The 22,377-nt window shown below is 36.3% G+C and overlaps 1 protein-coding gene and 1 pseudogene across 1 annotated transcript; one reads left to right on the plus strand and one right to left on the minus strand.

Moving 5' to 3' along the window:
- Positions 1 to 11,139: 11,139 nt before the first annotated feature.
- Positions 11,140 to 15,906, plus strand: LOC120187178 (RGG repeats nuclear RNA binding protein A-like). Its single transcript, XM_039190962.1, has 7 exons — positions 11,140 to 11,458; positions 13,357 to 13,645; positions 13,766 to 13,831; positions 13,970 to 14,102; positions 14,585 to 14,740; positions 14,833 to 14,886; positions 15,525 to 15,906. The coding sequence occupies exons 1-7, from the start codon at positions 11,281 to 11,283 to the stop codon at positions 15,699 to 15,701; spliced, it is 1,053 nt and encodes a 350-aa protein (XP_039046893.1). The 5' UTR covers positions 11,140 to 11,280; the 3' UTR covers positions 15,702 to 15,906.
- A 272-nt stretch (positions 15,907 to 16,178) lies between these two features.
- Positions 16,179 to 18,403, minus strand: LOC120187090 (annotated as a pseudogene).
- Positions 18,404 to 22,377: the final 3,974 nt, after the last annotated feature.

Raw genomic sequence — 22,377 nt, forward strand, 5'->3', positions numbered from 1 at the left:
GCCATAGTGCCCGGGTGAATAAAGTCTGTAAGGGGTGTCCCATAAAGGTTCAGGGAATTGAATTCCCTGTTAATCTGATGGAATTACCCTTTGACGAGTTTGAAGTGATTCTGGGAATGGATTGGTTGTTCTGTTATTATGGGAATGTCGACTGTAGATTGAAAAAGGTAACCCTGAAGAGTCCAGAAGGAATAGAAGTTAATGTGATCAGTGAAATGTGTAATCCTTTAGCAAATGTAATATCAGTGATGTCTGCCAAGAAATTATTGCTATAAGGATGTCAGGGTTTTCTTGCAAATGTGATTGATTCAAGAGCTCAAGAGAAAATGTTAGAGGAGATTCCAATAGTTCGAGAATTCCCTGAAGTTTTCCCGGCTGAGTTGCCAGGATTACCTCCGGATAGAGAGGTAGAATTTCAAATTGAAGTAATGCCAGGAACCGCTCCAATTGCAATGGCACCTTATCGGATGGCTCTGAAAGAATTGCAAGAGTTAAAGAATCAATTGCAAGATTTGTTAGAAAAATGATTTATTCGACCAAGTGTGTCACCTTGGGGAGCTCCGGTGTTATTTGTTAAGAAGAATGATGGATCAATGCGTCTCTGTATTGATTATCGACAGCTTAATAAGGTGACCATCAAGAACAAGTATCCCCTTCCGCGCATTGATGACTTGTTTGATCAACTAAAAGGAGCTTCGGTATTTTCCAAGATCGATCTACGTTCGGGTTATCATCAATTGAAGATCTAGGAGAAAGATATTCCGAAGACGGCTTTCAGAACGAGATATGGTCATTATGAATTCATCGTAATGCCATTCGGAGTAACGAATGCCCCTGCTGCTTTCATGGATCTCATGAACAGGATTTTTCAGCCCTATCTGGACCAGTTTGTTTTTGTCTTTATTGATGACATACTGGTTTACTCGAAGTCCATTGAAGAGCACAGCACACATCTGAGGCTAGTTTTGCAAATTCTCAGGGATAAAAATCTCTATGCGAAATTGTCCAAATGTGAATTTTGGCTAAATGAAGTAATTTTCTTGGGGCATGTGATCTCGGCAGTTGGGATTAGAGTAGACCCTCAGAAGGTTAAAGCTATAATGGATTGGGAAGTTCCTAAGAATGTGTCTGAAGTTCAGAGTTTTCTTGGACTTGCCGGTTACTATCGAAGATTCGTTAAGAATTTTTCGATGATTGTGCTGCCTCTAACAAAGCTAATGAGAAAGAACGTACCATTTGTTTGGACTTCAGAATGTCAAGAAAGCTTCGAAGCTTTAAAGAGAATTCTGACGGAAACTCCGATATTGGTTCAACCGAAATCTGGCAAGAATTTTGTAGTATACAGTGACGCATCCCATAACGGGTTGGGGTGTGTATTAATGCAAGAAGGAAAGGTGGTAGCGTATGCATCGAGACAGTTGAAACCACATGAAAGGAATTACCCCACTCATGATTTAGAAATGGCTGTTGTAGTATTCGCTCTCAGGATTTGGCGTCATTATCTTTATGGGGAGCGTTGTTACTTATATACGGATCATAAGAGCCTGAAGTACCTGATGACTCAAAAAGAATTGAATTTGAGGCAACGTAGATGGGTAGAGTTCTTAAAGGATTATGATGTGATAATTGACTATCATCCCGGAAAGGCGAATGTGGTAGCAGATGCTTTGAGTAGAAAGACGTTTGCAGCTTTACGAGCTATGGATGCAAGATTATCTTTAATGGGAGACGGTGGTCTTTGTGCAGAATTAACCCTTAAACCAGCATGGTTAGAACGAATAGGAGAATTGCAAAGTAAAGATGAAGTGTGTTTGAAAAGAATTGAACAAGTAAAGAACAAAGAGATTAAAGACTTTGAGATTAAGTTAGATGGAAATCTATATTGTAAAGGAAGAATTGTAATACCCGACAATGACGACTTGAAGAAAGAAATATTAGCAGAGGCTCATTGCAGTCCGTTAACGATACACCCAGGTGGAACCAAGATGTATATGGATTTGAAGGATCGATTTTGGTGGTCAGGGATGAAACGAAGCATCACCGAATTTGTGTCTAAGTGTTTGACATGTCAACAAGTCAAAGCCGAGCATCAAGTTCCATCAGGATTATTGCAACCGCTTTTCATTCCTCAATGGAAATGGGAAAATGTTATGATGGATTTTGTTTCGGGGTTACCCTTGACTCCGAACAAAAGAGAATCAATCTGGGTAATTGTTGATCGATTAACTAAGTCAACGCATTTCCTTCCGGTTAGAACGGATTTCTCTATGGAAAAGTATGTAGAGCTATATATTAGAGAAGTTATTAGATTGCATGGAGTACCTGTTTCCATAGTCTCTGATCGAGACCCTCGATTCACTTCTAGATTCTGGAAATCTTTGCATGGAGCGTTGGGGACTCGTTTAAACTTTAGTACGGCTTTTCACCCTCAGACTGATGGGCAATCAGAGAGAACTATTCAGATATTGGAAGATATGTTGAGAGCATGCGTAATGGAATTTAAAGGATCATGGGAAAAGTATTTACCACTGGCAGAGTTTGCTTACAACAATAGCTATCAGTCGAGTATTAAAATGGCTCCCTATGAAGCTCTTTACGGAAGGAAATGTCGTACGCCTTTGAACTGGTACGAGCTCAAAGATAAAGAAGTGCTTGGTCCTGAGTTGATTCAGGAAGTAGAAGAAAAGGTCCAAATAATTCAGAGTAATCTCAAAGCTGCAGCAGACAGACATAAATCATATGCAAATCTAAAAAGGAAAGAAATTGAATTTCAAGTTGGAGATAAAGTGTTTTTAAAAGTGTCTCCATGGAAGAAGGTGTTGAGATTTGGTCGAAAAGGAAAATTGAGTCCTCGGTTTATTGGACCATATGAGATTGTAAAGAGAGTAGGACCTGTAGCATATCAGCTAGCTTTACCACCTAAGATGGAAAAGATACATGATGTCTTTCACGTTTCAATGCTTCGAAGATATAGATCTGATCCCTCTCATATCGTGACACCAGAAGAGATTGAGGTTCGACCTGACTTGACGTATGAGGAAGAACATGTTCATATATTAGCTTACGAGATGAAGCAACTAAGGAATAAAATTATTCCTTTGGTCAAAGTGTTGTGGAGAAATCACAAAGTAGAAGAAGCAACGTGGGAGCATGAAGAAGATATGCGACATCAATACCCTCATTTGTTCGTGCAATGAAAATTCGAGGACGAATTTTCTTAAAGGGGAGAGATTTGTAACATCCTAAGTAACGGATTAGTGACTAATTTGTAAAAATTCAGAATTTGGTGATTAAAGTAGAATAATTATATAGTTTAAAAATAATTGTTAGTAAATATGAAATGAATTTAAGAACAAAATGGTCATTTGCAAGGAAAAATTATAATTAAAAATTTTATGGGGATATATTATAACCCACGTGGGGCTTGAGTAGGAAACAAAGGTTTCCAGAATTCTCTCTTCTCTTCTTCCAAACGTGAAGACCCAAGTTTAAGGTAAGAATCTGAACCTTGGTAGTTTCTTTGATTTTTAGCTTGGAAATTGAAGTTTGGATGTTATATAAGCTAAAGGAAAGCTTATATGACATTAAGACAACAAGATAAGTGTTTTAGAGATAGATTTGGAAAATGAGTTTTTAGATGAAATTTTGATATGGATGAGTTTTTGAAGTTTGAATAAGATTTTTGACTTGTCAACAAGTTAATTAAGAAGTATGAGGTGATAGAATTGAAATTAGAACAAGTTAGAATTTGAGTAAGATTCTTAAATTCTATATGGATGATTAGTTTTTTTAGTTTTATAGGTATTGAATGGATAATAATTAGTTTAAGTAAGTGTATGAAAGCTAAGAGTATTAAAGGGAGTGAAATATGTATGTTTGAGCTGAAATGAGATGATTTTCGGGCTCAAAATAGGATTTCTGGGCTAGGGGAATCGGTACCCATTCAAGGGGAATCGATACCCCCTCAACGTATATGAATTTCCAGAATGCTAGAGGGGAATCGATACCCCCAGGGGGGGAACCGATTCCTCCCCCAGATAAAAAAAAGAGAAAGACTAAACTATTAATTCCTTAAATTGGTAGGCTATTAAAGATTAATTTCAAGACATAGACATCTGATAATCATCTTGAAAATTATGTTTATGTAGATACTGAGCCTACACGAGTTCGGGAACAATCTACAAGTAGGATCGATCGAGGAAAAGACAAAGAAATATAGGTGAGTGCATAAGCATAGCATAATTATAGAAATATACTCAATTCTAGACTTGTGATAAGTCTAGATTTATATCTTGGTACATGATCATATTCTGTATTATGAGACATGACATGAATTCATATAAAATGCATTATATGACATGAATATGCAGGAAAAGTTATGAGCTATGTGAAATGGTAAGAATTTATATGTCTATGCGATATAGACTACGTGAAATGTAAAAGCCCATGTTATGTAGATGAGAACTATAGGTATAGTTGGCATGCCAAGGGTAGAGGGTCTACGCGGTCCTTCGGGACAAAATTCTACGCGGTCCTTCGGGATATATATATATTCTTTGGAACATGTGTGAAGTCTGGGCCAATAAACTTATTAATACAAATTCATGAATGTTAAAGTCATACGCTTACAGGTATGGATATTGATGATGTAGACTACATTGATTAAGTACATGTTTGCATCTCATTTCTTTTGATTATGACATTTTCGTTACATTGCCTTGTTATTATTATTACATTGCCTCACTAAGTCAATGACTTAGCGTGTGAGTGTTTCATACGTAGGATCCGAGAAAGTAGACGAGACAGGTGAAGCAGCTTGACAGCATTACTCCTGCAACCACCAGATCAGAAGCAACTTAATCAGTAGGTCATTTTGTTATGTAAATGGCAGTTGGCATGTAATTAAAGGGTTAAGTTGTGTATGCTCTGAATATTTTGGTAAACTTATATTACAATATGTATATTATCGTATTTTCTTAATATAAGTTCAAATATTTTGCTATTATTGGTTAAGAGTTGTGTTTTAAAAGTCAATGTAATATCTCTGACTCATATCCGGGTCAGGTACGGGTTGGGGGTGTTACACCTTTTCCTACAAACATAGATTAATTTCTAATTTTTGGTACCCAAATTATTTTGGGTCCATATTCATTAGTTTCCAAAATCCTAGTCCCTTTAGGTATCCATTTGTGTAGGATATCTTTATATTTAGTAGTAATGAGTCCCTTAGGAACCCATATGCTTCTAACGATTTTTCCATTAGAGGTTCTTCGGGGACCTCTATGATTGTAGTCTTTAAAACTATTTCTAACAAAGTTGGATTTTGAATTTTCTCCATTTTCAAAACGTTTTGTTCAAACTTTATCAAAAGAAGCTTTAAGATCATCAATTTTCTTTTGATGATCATCATTGACCTTTGAAAGTAAATTTTGCAAATCTAAAATTTTCTTTTCAAACTCTTCTAGTTTGATTTTCAAATCACTAATTTTACTTTCAAAATCATTGTTGGTCTTGGATATGAGCTTATTTTCATTTTTCAATTTTGAAACATCATTTTTATATTTAAAAAATAATTTCTAATAATCCGAAGCCAACCCATTATATTCCTCTAATAACTCATCATAAGATAAATCATCTAATTCAAATGAGTTAGAGGTTATCTTAAAATCTTCCCCGAATGCCATCAAGAACAAGTTTGCTACTTCTTGTTCCTCTTCATCGGAACCTTCTTCATCGCTCCATGTAGTCACACGAGCCTTGAGCTTACTCTTTGATTGACCATTTTTCTTCAATTGTGGGCAATCATATTTGACATGCCCCGGCTTTTTGCATTCATAGTAAATGATAGGGTCCTTCCCTTTTGGTTTATTTTTAGGCTTTAATTTCGTTTGAATTTTCTTCCTCGGTAAGGTCTCATCATTTTTCTGAACCGTTTGGCAAACAATGCCATTTCTTCATCATCGTCATCTTTATCTGAATCACTCTAATCTTTTGTGGATTTGAGAGCAAATCCAATGTTTTTCTTCTTCTTCTTCTCCTTTGGTGTCTCATCAATCTTGTCGAGGTCCACCTCATATTCAAGCATCATTTCATGAGCGATGAGGGAACCGATTAGCTCTTCAAGAGTTAAGCACTTTAGGTTCTTAGCCTCGATGATTGCAGTCTTCTTGGATTGCCACGATTTTGGAAGTGAGTAAAGTAACTTCCTTACAAGCTTTTCATTTGGAATGATCTCTCCATATGATTTAAGATCATTGACAATCGTTGAGAACCTATTCGTCATAGCTTTGATATCTTCATTTGGTTTCATCATGAAATTTTCAGAGCTGTGTGTTAGAAGAATAATTTTAGATTTTTTTACCTCGTCGGTGCCTTCATGGTGACTTGTAGTTTATCCCATATTTCTTTGGTGGTTGTACAAGATGAAACTCTTCCATATTCATCTGGTCCAAGAGCACAAAATATGATATGGATGGCTTTGGAGTTGAGCTGGAACATTCTTGTCTCTCATTCACTCCACAATCTTGGATGAGTGAGAGGCTTGATATATCCGTCTTCTATAACATTCCATGTTCCCATGTCACTTGCTTGAATGAAATACATCATCATATTCTTCCAATAGGTATAGTTAGCTCTATTGAAGAAAGGAGGCTTGTTGACGGGCATCGAATCGAGACCGAAGTCGGAGTTTGAAGTGCCGGCCATTGATGACTTTGAAAATCGATGTAACTCTTCCCATATCGACTCAAGAGGCGGTTAAACCTTCAAATGAGTGAGGCTCTGGTATCAATTGTTGAGTTAATCGATCGATGGAGTTGGCCAAGAGGGGGATGAATTGGCAAATAAAAATTTCGATGGAAGCTTTTTAGAAAATTGAAAAGATTTGCACAACGATTTAGAGTGGTTCGACTTTCTCAACCAAAGTCTAAGTCCACTACCTTAGCTATCCACACTAAGGATTTTCCACAAATTCACTAATTTGTCTTTCTTTTGAGGACAAAGAGTAATATTACAAATCCCTCAAGAATTATACCCCAAATTCTTGAGAACACTCTCTCCCAAAGAGAATAATACAAATTTTGCAAACTTACAAGAAAATACTCACAATGCAAGATGTTTGCACAATTCTAGAACAAAGAAAGAACACTCAAGAATAATACAATTGAGCACAATAAGTGTTCTTGAAAGAAAAAATGAATATTGAATGAAATAGGCTTGAAAATGCTTAAACTTGAGGTTTGATGCTTTCTCTTTGATTCTCTCTTGATTCTTGTTGATTGTTGTTTCTTGTTATTGATCAATGGCTTCTAAGCTTGTCTAAATACACATTCAAATGATTTTGAATGTTGAGGATGATTAGTGGAGTCAATGGAGTCGTTTTAGTGTGAAATCAATTAATAAAATAGCTTGGAGCGTGGGGGGAATCGGTATCCCCTCATGGGGAATCAGTTCCCTAAGTGTAAAATTCAAATATTTTGATCGTTGATCAGGGGGAATCGGTACCCCCTTAGGGGGGGAATCGGTTTCCTCCGAGCATTCTGTTTTCCTCGGAGCCAAATCATTCAGGAGGAATCGGTTCCCTCTGAGCAATATGGAATTTTTGGCTTTGAAATGGTTCGAAATATTTTGTAAAATTATTTTGAAATTATTTGAAGTTTAAAACTTAATTTTACACTTGAGTAAGGATTAAAAATGACATTTGAAAGATTTGGAGTAATATTTTGATATTCGAATAATTATATCGAATATACTTAGAAAATCTTTTGGAAAATCTTAAAATTCATTTAACTTAATTTGTTATATCGAAATATCAAAATGTTTTCAACAAGATCATTTAGTAATAAGGCACGAGAAGATGAACAAAGAGTAGAACTACCAACTGCCTTAACATCCAATGCTACTGCATCACCAACTATCAACTTACCTGGGTTGTTGTAGTCATCCTTATGACTAAGAAATGCTTCATCAGGTGTGACATGGTGCATGGCACCCGAGTCTATCACCCATCGCTCACGGGCTGCTGTTGAGACAAGGGCTTGGGGCGTGAATCAGCATGTGGTCCATGGTTTCGAGTGTGACAACACTCGCACTCAGTGGTCTTTGTTTCACATATGGAATAATAGGCATTTCCAGTTTGTTCCTTGGTGTAAGCCTTACTGCCAGCTGTGACCCCCGGGAAATCTTGGTCAAAACGATACCAACAACTGTCTACATGATAGCCATTTTTTCCGCAGAGTTGACATTGTATGTGTCAACCACGACCTCTGTCTCTTCCACCAGTTCGTCCATCATAACTGATCGACTGTCGGGAGGGTTTATGATCATAGTAATAGCCAGAATTGGAAGATTTGTTCGAGCTTGTCCCTTGAGCAATATTTGCACTCATTGGGAACGTCTCAGTTTAATCACCAAACCCAGCTAGTTGGTTTTTTTGCATCCAAGAGCATCGTGTACACAACATCAATGGATAAGGATTCTTGCGTGGTGGTTATAACGGCCACAAAGGGTTGATACTAACGAGGGAGGCCCTTTAATATACTAGCAACATGTTCATCTTGAGAAACAGCACTGCCACACGATTGTTAAGCATCACACACTTCTTTTACATGTGTGATATACACTCTCATCGAATCATCTCCTTTCTTGAGAGATTGCAATTTATAGTGTAAACTGATCACAGCCGTTGTGGACCTATTTCCAAATAACTGGAGGACCGTGTTCCAGACCATTGAAGCCGTTTCTACACCCACGAATTGTGGGAGAAGCTGAGGACTAATCGTGGAGAGTAACCACGATGCGAGTGTACTATCTTATGCCATAAACTCCTCGTACAATTCATTCGGCACAACCTCACCACCATCACTAACCACGATTTCAAGCATAGACCTTATTGTTCCTATCAAGAACCGATCAAGGCGATGGCTACGCACCGTTAATAGAACTTGTTGCTTCTAGATGAGGAAATTCATTTCATCCAGGACCACGTTGACCTTCTTATTAGAGAACGCCTTAGCACTTCTTGCGGAGAACTCCATGAACGAAGATGACTCATCACTGTTGAACATGGCAGCAAGAACCATTTTGCAACAGAGAAGAGCTCATACGCAGCGAGAAACAAGGATATTTTCCCAGGAAAATTGGCAAATGATACCATATTAGGAAACTAGGCCAAGCTTAGAATTCAAGAACATTAAATATTTCTCATATATTTGCAGTAACCGAGTACACATCTTTTTATCAGCTTAACAACAGTTCTAGAAACTTTGTAACTACTCTAACTGATTACTAACAGCTCTAACAACTCCTAACTGACTCCAGCTGCTTAGTTCTAATACTATGGTATGCAGAGCATGCATTCTAAACCATTATTGTCCTTATGATTCTTGTTGTTTATTCAGGGATCATCATCCAGAGACCGTCTTTACATCGATGACGAGTATTATTACCCTTGTACTGGAAGAAAGTGAACACATCTCTGTGGAGTTGCTCTCCTAAATTTTAGATTATGTAAAGAGGGATAATGAGGTACGAAATTGAACATGGACGAATGCAATAATTTATGTCAGGTGATATGAACTTAAGAATTAAACATTTAAGGGTACGAAATTGAATCTATCAATAAAAAATATAAAGAAAATATTGAAAACTATATGAAGATTTGGAATTTCTAAGGGTGCAACCACACCCTAGTTGCTCATCGGTCCGTCCTTGATACTCATACTTCTTCTATTTCCTCTCATGAAGTTGTTTCTGTTGCTAGGGGTTGGCAAAGAGGGTGCTTGAGAACTGTGAGTCAAAGTTGAAGTCTTATCTAGTACAGAACTCGAGCTTTTCTTTGGATGATTACAGTAGTGCTATAGCTTCTATATCTCAAGTGGCACCTAGTGTTGTGCATGTGGTGGATCAGAATGATGGTGCTGCTGCAAAATGTGAGGTAAGCGACTTGTTTATATCGTAGAGAGCAGAGATTTATGTAAGATTTCATGTCATTGGAACAAACTTATAAAAATATATGAAAATTTAAAAAAAAAATTCAACGGTTGCCCTGCCAACCCCATGTCCAGACGGTCTATCCATGACAGAGGATTTATAACACTGAGTTATGGATAATATGTGACAATCTTCGATATGCATGGAAACTTTTAGTCAACAAAAGGTTCATGAACTATCTCATGTTTCCTTAGGACCAAATCAAGAACTTGCTCACTTGCAAACAGATGGAATGCTCCAAGGTTCATGACCCGTCCCGACAGCATCGCCTCATCAACAAGGGTACCCAAGCTTAATTCCTCCTGTAACACTATATGCAGCTTCCGCGACGTTGTTCATGGTACCACGAGGGTGGTTCACCTAGCCGATAGCTCACCTGAAAGTAGCACGATGGGTTAAGAAACTGTGCTACTGAGACCCAAGGCTACGAATGGCTCATCGTCTCGGTCGTTGACCGGATCGACAAGATCCAATAACAACAACTCGAGGTACATGACGACCACGTGTTCTTCGAGAGTTATGCAATTCAGGAAGCTTTTCTGGGTGTTACGAATGTCGTAACGTCGTTGGCCCAAACAAGTATATTATATTACCATATAAATATAAATATAAAGTGATGTTTTTCATTTTTCTCAGAATTAAATTATGAAGTGAAAAATTTCTGTCTGGACTAAAATAAAATTCAATAAACTTAATTATAAAATAAGAGTTACCAACTCGAATAACTCAAAATTTTTTGATTTAGTTTCAAAAAGATTCAAATAAAATTTGAGTTATAAAATAGATTCGTCTACTTGAATAATTAAATTTTTTGACCTCACTTAAAAAGTTTCAAATAAAATTTAAGATATAAAATAAGATGATCGTCTAAAATAACTTAAAATATTTTAATTCGCTTTAACTTAAAAACTTTTAAATAAAATTTAAATTATAAATTATAACTATTCAAATCAAATAATTTAAAAATTCTAATTCAACGACCAAATACTGACACAGAGCATAAAGTCTTAAAATGAGGTCGCCCACACGTTAACAAAGCCATAGGGTTTTCAAGATTAGGTCTAGTATCCTTGTCGCTCTCTTTGCACAGCCGCCCTCCTCATTTTATTCAACTTATTTCATTTCTTCCCATCGTCTTACTTCCCAAACACACAGTTGAGGTATTTTTCCGACTTGTTTTCATTTCCATGGCTTTAGTCATACACTAGGCTCTCTTGGTTGCTAATTTTTACTCTAAATTTTAGAAAAATAAAAGATAAAATATCCAATATAACTTCTTTGAGTTGACAAATGGCAACCAAGAACCCTTTTGATCTCTTGGATGATGACACTGAAGACCCAAGTTTGCTTATTGCTGCTGTTGAGCAGCAAAAACTTGAAAAGCCTAAGAAAGCTCCTGTCTCGGCTCCGGCTCAGCCGGGTAAGGCTGCCAAGCACCCCACCAAGCCACTTCCTCCGGCTCAAGCTGGTAGTTTCACTTCCTTTTTAATGGGTTCCTGATTTTTTTTGTTTTGTTTTTGGATATGGCATAAAAAAAGAGTAAATTTTTGACTTTATTGTTTCAGTAGTTTGCTGGACTATCATTGTTGAAATTGGTTATATTTGATGTTTTGGATGTTCATTGGATTGGAAATAGACTAAAAGAAATTTGTGAAATTTATCAATTTTGTCTTTTTGAAGCTGCTCTTTCAAGTCTTACAGAATACTTATTTATTTTTTTCTGGCAATGAAAGAACAGGAATTTGTGAAATTTATCAGTTCTATTTGTCATCGTGAGCAAGTATTTTGTTCAATTTTGTTTCTTTGGGTTATACAACTTTTTATATGGATAAGTGGTTCTGACATTCTGTGTGATTTTTGTTACTTGGCATTACTCTAAATGCGGCAAAACGTGAGAAATTAGTGGACTTTATTGTTTCAATCTGTGTTTATCAACTCCATGCATTTCTCCTTTGAAGCTTAAGATTTATTTGGAACTTCATTTTAATGAAGCGAGTGTTATGGCTTTAGTTGCTGAAGCCTTGAACTTCGTTTAGTTTTTTATTGACATTTTGACAATCACTCTGATATTGAAGTGTGGTGTGCTTGCTCATTATTTTGTACAACAACAACAATACCCTATTCCCATATGCAATGGGGTAAGGGGAGGTAGGGTAGTAGGCTGCCCCAAACGCCAAGTTTGAGAGCAGCTTCCGTGTAAGACCTCCAGCAGTCAGAAAATTAAAAAGAAAGATAAAATGCAATGCCTGTATAAATAAATAGAATAAATACATAGCTGAAACATGCATCATATGCAGTCCACGTATGCACGTCTTTAATGGGAAGTAATCCCTGCAAATAAATCTCTGCGTGAAAATCTCTGCATATAGATAGAAACGTAAGACCCGACTAAATTTTAAAAGATGAAACTTGAAGAGAAGGATACACAATAATCAACGATAGCAAGCTACAAGAAGGAATTAAGTCAAATGGGTTAAAACCTAAACTAAGGCAACACTACTCCGCTACCCTAATTCTAAGCCTTCAAAAATTCTAATGACAGAAACGCATATAAAGTAAAAGTCATTGGAAATTATTACAAAGGCATTAAAAGGAAGACATAGATGTTACACCCTATGTTTGTGACCCGTACTACTCGGCTACCCTAGTCTTAAGTCTCCATACTTTCCTATCAGAGGTCATGTCCTCGGTAATGGCTAAATCCTTCAAATCATATCTCAAGCAGTTTTCCCACTTCCTCCTTGGTCGTCCTCTCTTTCTGGCACCGTCAACTGTAATCGACTCTACCCTCCTGATCGCATCCGACGGTTGTCGCCTAAGGACATGTCCAAACCACTGTAATCTTCCCTCCCTCATCTTTTCGGATACCGGCACCACCCCCAAGGACATCCTAATAGCAGAATTTGGTGTCATGTCCCACAGAGTCCTACCACATGTCCATCGAAGCATTCTCATTTCTGCGGCCTCCATCCTCCTTACGTGATCCTTCTTGATTGCCCAACATTCTGATCCGTACAGCAGCGCTGGTCTTATTGCCATTCTATAAAATTTTCCCTTAATTTTTTAGGCACCTTCTTATCACACAAAACTCCAGTAGCAGCCCTCCACTTTATCCATCCCGCCTTTATACGGTGTGTAACGTCATCATCTACACCCCTATCTTTATGTATCATAGACCCGAGGTACTTGAAACAATCCTTTGAGGGGAGAACATATCCTTCTATGCATACTTCCACATCTGCATCGTTTTGGTTCCCACTGAAGTTTGAACATAAATACTCTGTCTTTTCAATATTGATCCTGAGACCTTTTCCTTCCAAAGCAGTTTTCAATATTGCTCATTATTTTGTGTTTATTGTTATGTAGTGAGGGAGGCGAAGAGTGAGCCTGGGCGTGGAGGAGGCCGTGGTGCTGGACGTGGACGTGGTAGCGGTGGGTTCAACCGTGACTCCAATTTTAGTGACAATTCCAATGGATTTTCAGGACTGTACATACCCTCTGAAGAGGGAGGAGGGAAGCAAACTGAAAGGCATGGCTATGGTGGGCCTCGAGGTTCTTTCCGTGGGGGTCGTGGTGGTGGTTTTAATTCTGGAGAATCTGGAGAAGGGGAGCGCCCACGTAGGATGTATGATCGCCGTAGTGGCACTGGACGTGGGTTCGTATTTTGCTTATTTGAATTTCTAATTTTGGTCGTATTTTGTTATGAATCCCACTATTGATTTCTGTCTTCTCTAACTATTTATTGCATCCTTAATCCATCTATTTTTACTACCAGGAATGACTTCAAGCGTGAAGGCGCTGGACGTGGTAATTGGGGCAGCCCTACTGATGAAGTTGCTCCGTGAGTATATTTTTTTTTCAATTCTCTCGTGCTGTATTCATTACGAAGTTCCTTAGATTGTATGCATATGCATATGTGTGTGTATTTCCCTATGCAAACTCATCTCTTTTATGTATCTTCTATTTTGGCCAAAATAAGAGAAACTGAAGAAAATGTCCCTGAGGATGAAAAGAATGTGAGCTCTGAGAAGCAGCCTGGCGAGGAAGATGCTGCAGATGCCGGCAAGGAGAATGCTGCAAATGAAGCCGAGGAGAAGGAGCCTGAAACTAAGGTAGTTCTTTTTATCACGGTTAGGGTCTTTTTTTCTAGAGACGTGAGAGGATAACAAAACTTTTTTTATGGTTTCCCCATTTTGTTACTAATTTAATTAGTGATAAGGGGGTAAATAGAATGTCCTTTGATACTTCTTGAGCTGATTATTTGTCTTTTACAACTTTTGTGATGCTGGGCAATGAACATTATATTCATTACTAGTTCTAATAGTTTCGAAGTACATAGCATCAGTGGTCAAGCAGTAGCCTATTTATGCTTACTTAGTACTCTCTAACTAGGTATATTTCTTAGTTGGATTGATGTTGTTTCTGATAAATTGGGCGAATTTAGTGTTTCAATAATTATGAGTGTTGACACTAGCCACACTTCCTCATTGGTTGATGGAATCAACTTTAGGCCAACCGAACAATCGACCTAGTTTAAATTTGCCTGGTTTGATGTTAATGTTCTAATTTTGCTGGTTTCTTCCATCTGTATTAGGAGATGACATTGGAAGAATATGAGAAGATTCTTGAGGAGAAAAGGAAAGCTTTGCTTGTCCTCAAGACTGAAGAAAGGAAGGTTGATGTCAAAGAGTTCGAGTCCATGCAACAACTTTCAAACAAGAAGAGCAATGATGATATCTTTATCAAGCTTGTAAGATCTCTAAACTTTTTTCTTTTGTTATGCATGGTTTCATTCATCTATTCGATTTATGCTGGTATATTGAATCGGCCTTTGATTGTCAGGGTTCTGAAAAGGACAGGCGCAAAGATGCTGAGAAAGAAGAAAGAGCCAAAAAGGTTTGCATACTTTTCCCACAAGATACTGTTCATTAACTGCTTTCGGAAGGATGTTGATCTTGCATTTGGCATTTATATTTTTCATGGAAGTAATCCTGCCTTCCAAATGATCTTATTTGGTTTTTATATGGTTTGCATTGGTATCGAGATTTCTTTCTATTTTGACTTAGCGATTCCTTTTGTTTAATAAAATGTAGAATGTGCTTCTTCTCTTTATGTATATTAGTATTGTTTTGCTTAGGGAATATGGTTCTTTTACCAAAAGTAGCAATGCTTCGAGTTTAAAGTACTTTTGTCATTATTGATAACTGGTTGAACCATTGGTAGTTCGCATTTTGCCGCACAGCAGCTGTTCAGAAAAAATGGAAATGAATCTGCAAAATCATTAGAGGATCAATAGTCGTCTTCCAGCTACTTGTCTAAGCTTGTATTTTTATAGGTTACAACCCTAACAGTTTGTCCCTTTAAGCAATCATTTGAAGTTCTACACTTAATCATTCCGTGGTCATTGTATATTTTATTCATCTAATGCTTCTTATGGGCACATAGTTTGCATAATTATTTGAATATTACTGCCTTGTTTAGTGTTATTGGTACTGGTGATGTTGTTTTTCTGCCCGACTGTTGTCTTGGTGTAGGTTGTCAGCATCAATGAGTTCCTGAAGCCAGCTGAAGGAGAGAGGTACTATGGCACTGGGCGTGGTCGAGGCCGTGGACGTGGTCCCAGAGGCGAACATGGAAGCAACACAGCTAGCAATGTACCAGCCCCCTCAATTGAAGATCCAGGCCACTTCCCTTCATTGGGTGGCAAGTAAGAGATCCACCATTGCCATCTACACAATGTCTTTCCACTTGCTGTCGGGAATTCATTGTGATCCTATCCAATGCTTAGGAGTCCAAAACCAAAAGAGTTTTTCAAGAGAACAATGACTTCCTTTAGTAAAAACCATTTAATGTCTTTTTAGTGTAAATTTTAGATAATTTGCCCATTGATATACAGACTTATGTTATTTTTCCTGACATACCTCATTTTTTTATTTTTTAAGTTCTATCGTGTTAAAAGTAGAGCAAGTGTGAATGTGGGTCATAAGTTTTGGTTGGTCCTGTCTGAAACATTGCAGTAACGAACATCTCTATTTTAATTTATACTTGCATGCAAAATGGACCAAGTTTTCTCCTTGTTTCCAAGGTTTGGTTTTTTCTTTTGTCTGAAAAATTAAATGGAGGTCAAATCTAAAGCTCATTTTTATATGAATGAGAAGACTGAGCACCTTCATACCGATAAATCAAAGTACTGTTACACATTTTGCCATCACAATGTAGCAAATACATATGTTTATGTCATGACTCAACCCAAGCTATTACTTTTATCACTTCTATCTCTACCATGTACTCTAAGCTCCATTGATTCCTGTAGTTCCTTCACAGAATACCTGAATTCTCTCACCTTTGATTGCTTAGAAGGGGTTGTGATCAGGTAGCTGCAACGTAAAGGCATAGATCAGACAGTTTAAAACAAGTTATAGATAATTTTTTCTAACATGTTGATCTGAAAACAAAAATTGTGGCAATGAAATCGGAGTCATTACCTTCATGGTTTTGCAGTCCATGAGGTGATGGCAATGGTTTGCAAGTTCTCTCTCTGAATTCGGCTGTGACCAAATGCGATGCAATGAGAGCACCGGCGTTTAACATCATGAAAATCGTGTCCCATCCCTTGATGAAAGAAACCCGGTGATAAGAGGGCTGAGAGCAGCTCCAACTGAACCAGTGCCATCAATTATGGCTGTCGCTGTTGCTAATGCCCGAGAATCCCCTGAGAGAACCATGAGAACCAAGGTCTGCTGAAACTGCAGTCGTGATAAGGGCGAATGGCCCGTTTACAAACAAGCCAGCAACCATCATCAGTCATCAGTAAAATGTTGGTGGCACATGAAATATTTCCGTATAAATGGTATAAGATCATTGAAGGTATTGCAGCAAACATGAAGGTGGCAGCTGTAGTAGCCTGGGCTTTAAGTTTATCGGATATGTAACCAGCTAGGATCCCCCCAACAATACCCCCTACATCAAACAAGGTTGAGAGGTTCCCGGCAGAGTTCACAGACATGTACTCCCCACCAATTTCTGTAAAACAATGGAATCAAACAAACAGGAAAACCGAAAGCCACAAAACTAGTTCAAATTCATGAGTTATACTTGAGGATGAATCTTATGTAAACCAGCCTCCTTGAATGTGTTTGTCTTCAAACTTGAAAAGAAAAACTTACTTTTAGAGTCAATTAAACAAATTTTGACATCAAATCAATCCTATGCACAGCTATCTCGAATAATGAAAGTCTATCAAAGCTCATTACTCGAATAATGAAAGTCTATCAAAGCTCATTACCGACTTCCAAATACCCTATTGGTTCTCATTTCTGATATGCCACACAAAATCGCATTATCAATCAAAAACAACAGAACAGAAAGAATGGAAACAGGAAAATTACCTGTTTGGCTTAAATAAAATGGTAACCAGTATAAAAATGTGTAGGCGACGAGCTTTGAGAAGAAGAGGCATAATGCAAACGGAATCACCCCTGGCATGGAACAAGCTTCTAAAAGTCCAATTCCTGTCCTACTCCCTGACCTTTCTTCGAGATCAGAACTTTTTTCTACATTCACCGTGGTTCCCTTCTGAATCTGATCCTCCTCTTCAGCAGAGGAATCATTTGCGCCACTAAAACCAATATCCTCAGGATAAGCAGGCAGGAACAAATAAACTGGTACCCCTGCCGAAGCTATCAATGCTCCCGGTACAATGAAAGACCACCCCCAACCATAATCCAAAACCGCAGCAGCAAGGAGCGATCCACTAATATTACCGACCGAAGTATGTGCATTCCAAATTCCCATGGTCAAACCCCTCTTCCTTTTTCCAAACCAATTCCCGATGACGGCCACGACCGAAGGCCAACCGGTCGCTTGAAACAACCCGACAACCATTTGCATCGAAAGGTAAAACCAAAACTCATGAATGTTCCAAAAGTATCCCATCCCAAATAGCCCCACAAAAATGCCACTCCCAATTATCCCAGTCATCAAAAACAACCTAAGATTCAAAGTATCCCCTAGTCCCTAGATGCCCTGCAACATACATTCCAGAAGAGTAACAAGCCAGAAAAGCGACATCGATTTCGCCCAATTTCGACGTGCCATCGGTTCCGTTAAAAGGATACCAACCCTCATTGTCCACCCCATTCGTACCGGAACCCGAAAAATCTTCCTTTATAAAGACATTCCCAACAGGCCAAGGGGGATCAGAAGATTTCATGGATTCAGGGTACAAAACGCTCTTGACTATGCTGCTAGGTTTCCTAGAAGCGTGATAGCTAGCGTATGCGATGAAGGTAAGCAATAAAATTATATATCTATATGATATCAAGCTCCAATCTTGACCTCTAATGCTTCTGATAAGCAAAATCCCAGGTGGGGTTCGCCTCATCATGTTTGAATTCGTCGACATCTTTCACAAAGACACGAAATTTAATCACAGAAAACCAAAAGAGAGAAAAAGAAGAAACAGGTTTTTCGTATCAATCTTTCAAACACGAGGATAGATATAAAAGAAGAATGAATTTACCTCAGGAAAACAAACCATGTAACAATGTAATCACAAGAAGTGTTATCTTTTTTCTTTTCTGTTTGGTTTTGGTTTTCGAGGGAGTGCGACGTTGTCCCGCCGCGCCGGGGGGTGAGAGGCAGAGGAGACAGGGATTGTATGGGAGAAGGAGACACGTGCTAGTTTAATGGCGCTTCAACTGGGAAAAGCCATGCATATAAGCCACCACGTAGGCTTCTGATAGCGTTTGGCTTCTACGCAAAGCCGGGCTTGTGAAACGCTAATGATTGCCACGTTGCTTCATCCAGAAAAAGGTATTTGTACTCGTATTTTAGTCCATACGAATATATATGATTTTTTTTTTCAAAAAGACGTGAAGATTTTTGTATTTAAAAAAATAACGTGATCCTTTTATTATTTTTTCTCTTAATATAATTTTTTAATCTGAAAAATAAGTTTAATATAATCTTTTGAGTAATATATTTTATTGTTAACCGTTATAATATTAATGTGGTAGTTTACGATGTTAATGTGATAATCATAATATTAATGTGATAGTTTATGAGAGTTAATAACGTTACATATGAATAAAATTAATAATTCAAATATGTCAAATGAATAGTCACGTCAGTACCATGGACAACTACATTAGTACCGTAATGATCAACGACGAAAACATTGATCAAATGATCACATTAAATTTATTTTCTGAGTTAAATGACCACATTAAAAATAATAATATAAGATTCACATTAATTCTTTTTCAAAAATAGAAAGATTTTGGATGCCTTTTTGTCCTTCTAAAATAATTATGCATTATTTGGTATTAGAATTGATAATTTAATGTGATATATATATCTTTAATATAATATTTGAATTTAATAATCATAATATATGATGACCTAACATTTAAAAAATAAAAAAAGATTGTGATACATAAAAAAATATTATTAATTAAATGTATAACGTCAATTATCAAATTCATGTATTAAAATATATAACGGTTATTAAATTTGGATATTAAAAATATTAAACTTGAATACCACATTGAATTAAAAAAAAAGAAGATACATCTACTTATAAAAATATTTATATTTATCATATATAAATCGAGTTAAAATTTATAGCATATAGATATAATTTCTTTTACAATCTCTAACTAAACCTCGTATTTAATTGAAAATATTATAAAATTAAATTTTATTTATTTAGTAATTTTAATTGAGAAGGCAATTATATTTTTAGTAATAATTATTGTTGAACTATATTTTGATATAACAATTTAAGGTAAAATATTTTTGGACTTTAATTGAATTTATTCAAAGTTTTCTAAAATAATTCAAAGTCATTAAAAGTGGATTTAAGCACAAAATGATTTTCACATACAAGAAGTATCGATATTGTTCTTACAGTATTGATACCTCATGAACAGTAAAGATATTGTTCATATGGTACCGATACCAAAGGTAAGGGAAGTATCGATACTCACTAGGCAGTATCGATACTACCAGCAATGCTCAAATTCCAGAATACAAAAATGATACCGATACCCAAAGGGGTACCGATACTACTTTGTATAGTAGTATCGATACCATAGGCGTAGTATCGATACCATCATGCCCCAACGACTAGATGATTTTAAAATAACAAAGGTAGTACCGATGCTCCCTTTAGGAGTATCTATAGCCTTTGTACTGTGCAATTTTATTTTGTAGAAAAATCAGCCCCAAACGACTCCAAATCACTCCTAACGACTATAAATGGCCACAACTTCATTCCAACATATAAATACAAGTTGACGATCCTCGAAGAAGCTCTACTGATTCCCTACGCAACCGAGAAGATGACTTCCACCTCTGGCTCGCTCTACATGGAATACTCCCAACCGATCAACAAGTCTCCACATTTCAATGGAACAAACTGTCGTCATTGGAAGAAAGTAATGAAATTATTTATCCAATCCAATGATCTTGATGCATGGGAGATGATCGAGAACGAATATTCTTCTCCAACGAAGAAGATGAATAAGTGGAGTGACCAAGAACGGAAGAAAGCTCAACAAAATGCCAAGGCCATGCACATGGTGTTTTGTGCATTTGGTCCCAATATATATGAAGAAGTTTCTTCTTGTTCGAATGCCAAGGAGCTTTGGAATAAGTTCGAGGAAATCTATGGAGATAAGAAAGAAGAACCAACAAAGGTGGTGTCTCTAATGGCTCATGAAGAGCCCAATGTATCTTCTAACTCGAGTGAATTAAATTCTTATTCTTTTAATGAGTTACAAGATACATACGATGAATTATTTTTGGAGTTTGAGACCATGAACTCCAAATACAAGAAATTGATTTCTAAATTTAAAGTTAAAAATGATTTTCTTTTGAAAGCCAAAATAGATTTTGAAAACCAAAATTAAATTTTGAAAAAGGATTTAGAGCTTTAAAAATGAAAATTGAAATTTTTTATTTAAAAGTTAAGCTTGAATGCTTAATAAAAGAAAAAGAAATAATTTTAAATAATTCATCTAGTTCCATAATGACAAAATGTTCACATTATCATTATCATGGTCACAAGGAACAAACTTGTCCTTTAAAGAAAAGAAAACATTTTAATTAAACAAGTATGAGTTCCTAAAGGAACAAGGGGCATTGAAACTAACGTTCAAGGATCCAAAGAAATTAGGATACCAAAATCTACTTAAATGTCTCTTGTAGGTGTGTGGGAGCAATGGTGATGAAAATGAATATATTCAAATGCTTTAGTCACACTTGAAAAAGAATGAGTAACCTCTAAGCATAAAAGTTTTTTGATTTTGCATAATTGGTTGCTCATTTTGTTTATGCATGCATCGGTTTTAATCTTAAATGATTATGCATTATTTTTCGTCTCATGTATGTTGAATTTTTTTATGATGAATGTTTTAAAGGTTTAATGATTTTTCATAATTTTTAGTTCATCATAATGAATTTTGGTCGAATTTTAGTTTAAATGCTAATGATATCTCTCTAACAATTGATATTAATTTTCCAAATACTTTGATTTTAATTTTTTTAAGTTTTTGACCTAAATTTAAATGTTTATGCATGTAATTTAAAAATGCAAATGATATACCTCTAACAATTGATATCAAAATTTTCAAATGCATAACCTTTTTGGAAAACTTTATGCATATGAATTTAATTTCAATTTGGTAATTCATAAAGTATTTTAGACTTGGATATATTGAATTTCATGTGCTACTAACATGTTTGTTATTCTTTGTTGAAATTCAATTTTGTTTGATTATAAAGCCTTTAAAGTCAATTTTTTGTTTGGAATGTATTTTTTTAGGGGAACTTTGAATTTTTAAATGTTTTTAATGTCAAGTTCATTACTTACTCTCCAATTTTATTTTAGAACTTTAAAGTTGAATTATTTTTGATATAACAAAAAGAGGGAGAAGTATGATTTGAAAAATTCAATTTCTTAATGAAAAAGGGGAGTTGAACATTTTCATACTTTTTCCAACAATTGATATATTTTTCATTAAATATTTTATTAAGGGGGAGTTTTGCCAAAAATAATTTTTTAAATGTTTTGTTATATCAGAAAGGGAAGATTGTTGAACTATATTTTGATATAACAATTTAAGGTAAAATGTTTTTGAACTTGAATTGATTTTATTTAAAGTTTTCAAAAATAATTCAAAGTCATTAAAAGTGGATTTGAGCACAAAATGATTTTCACGTAAAAGAAGTATCGATAATGTTCTTACAGTATCGATACCTCATGAACAATACTGATATTGTTCATATGATATCGATAACAAAGGTAAGAGAAATATCGATACTCACTAGGTAGTATCAATACTACCAACAATGCTCAAATTTCAGGATGCAAAAAATGGTACC

The sequence above is a fragment of the Hibiscus syriacus genome, unplaced genomic scaffold (assembly GCF_006381635.1).
Source record: "Hibiscus syriacus cultivar Baekdansim isolate YM2019G1 unplaced genomic scaffold, ASM638163v2 tig00113722_pilon, whole genome shotgun sequence".
Lineage (NCBI taxonomy): Eukaryota > Viridiplantae > Streptophyta > Magnoliopsida > Malvales > Malvaceae > Hibiscus > Hibiscus syriacus.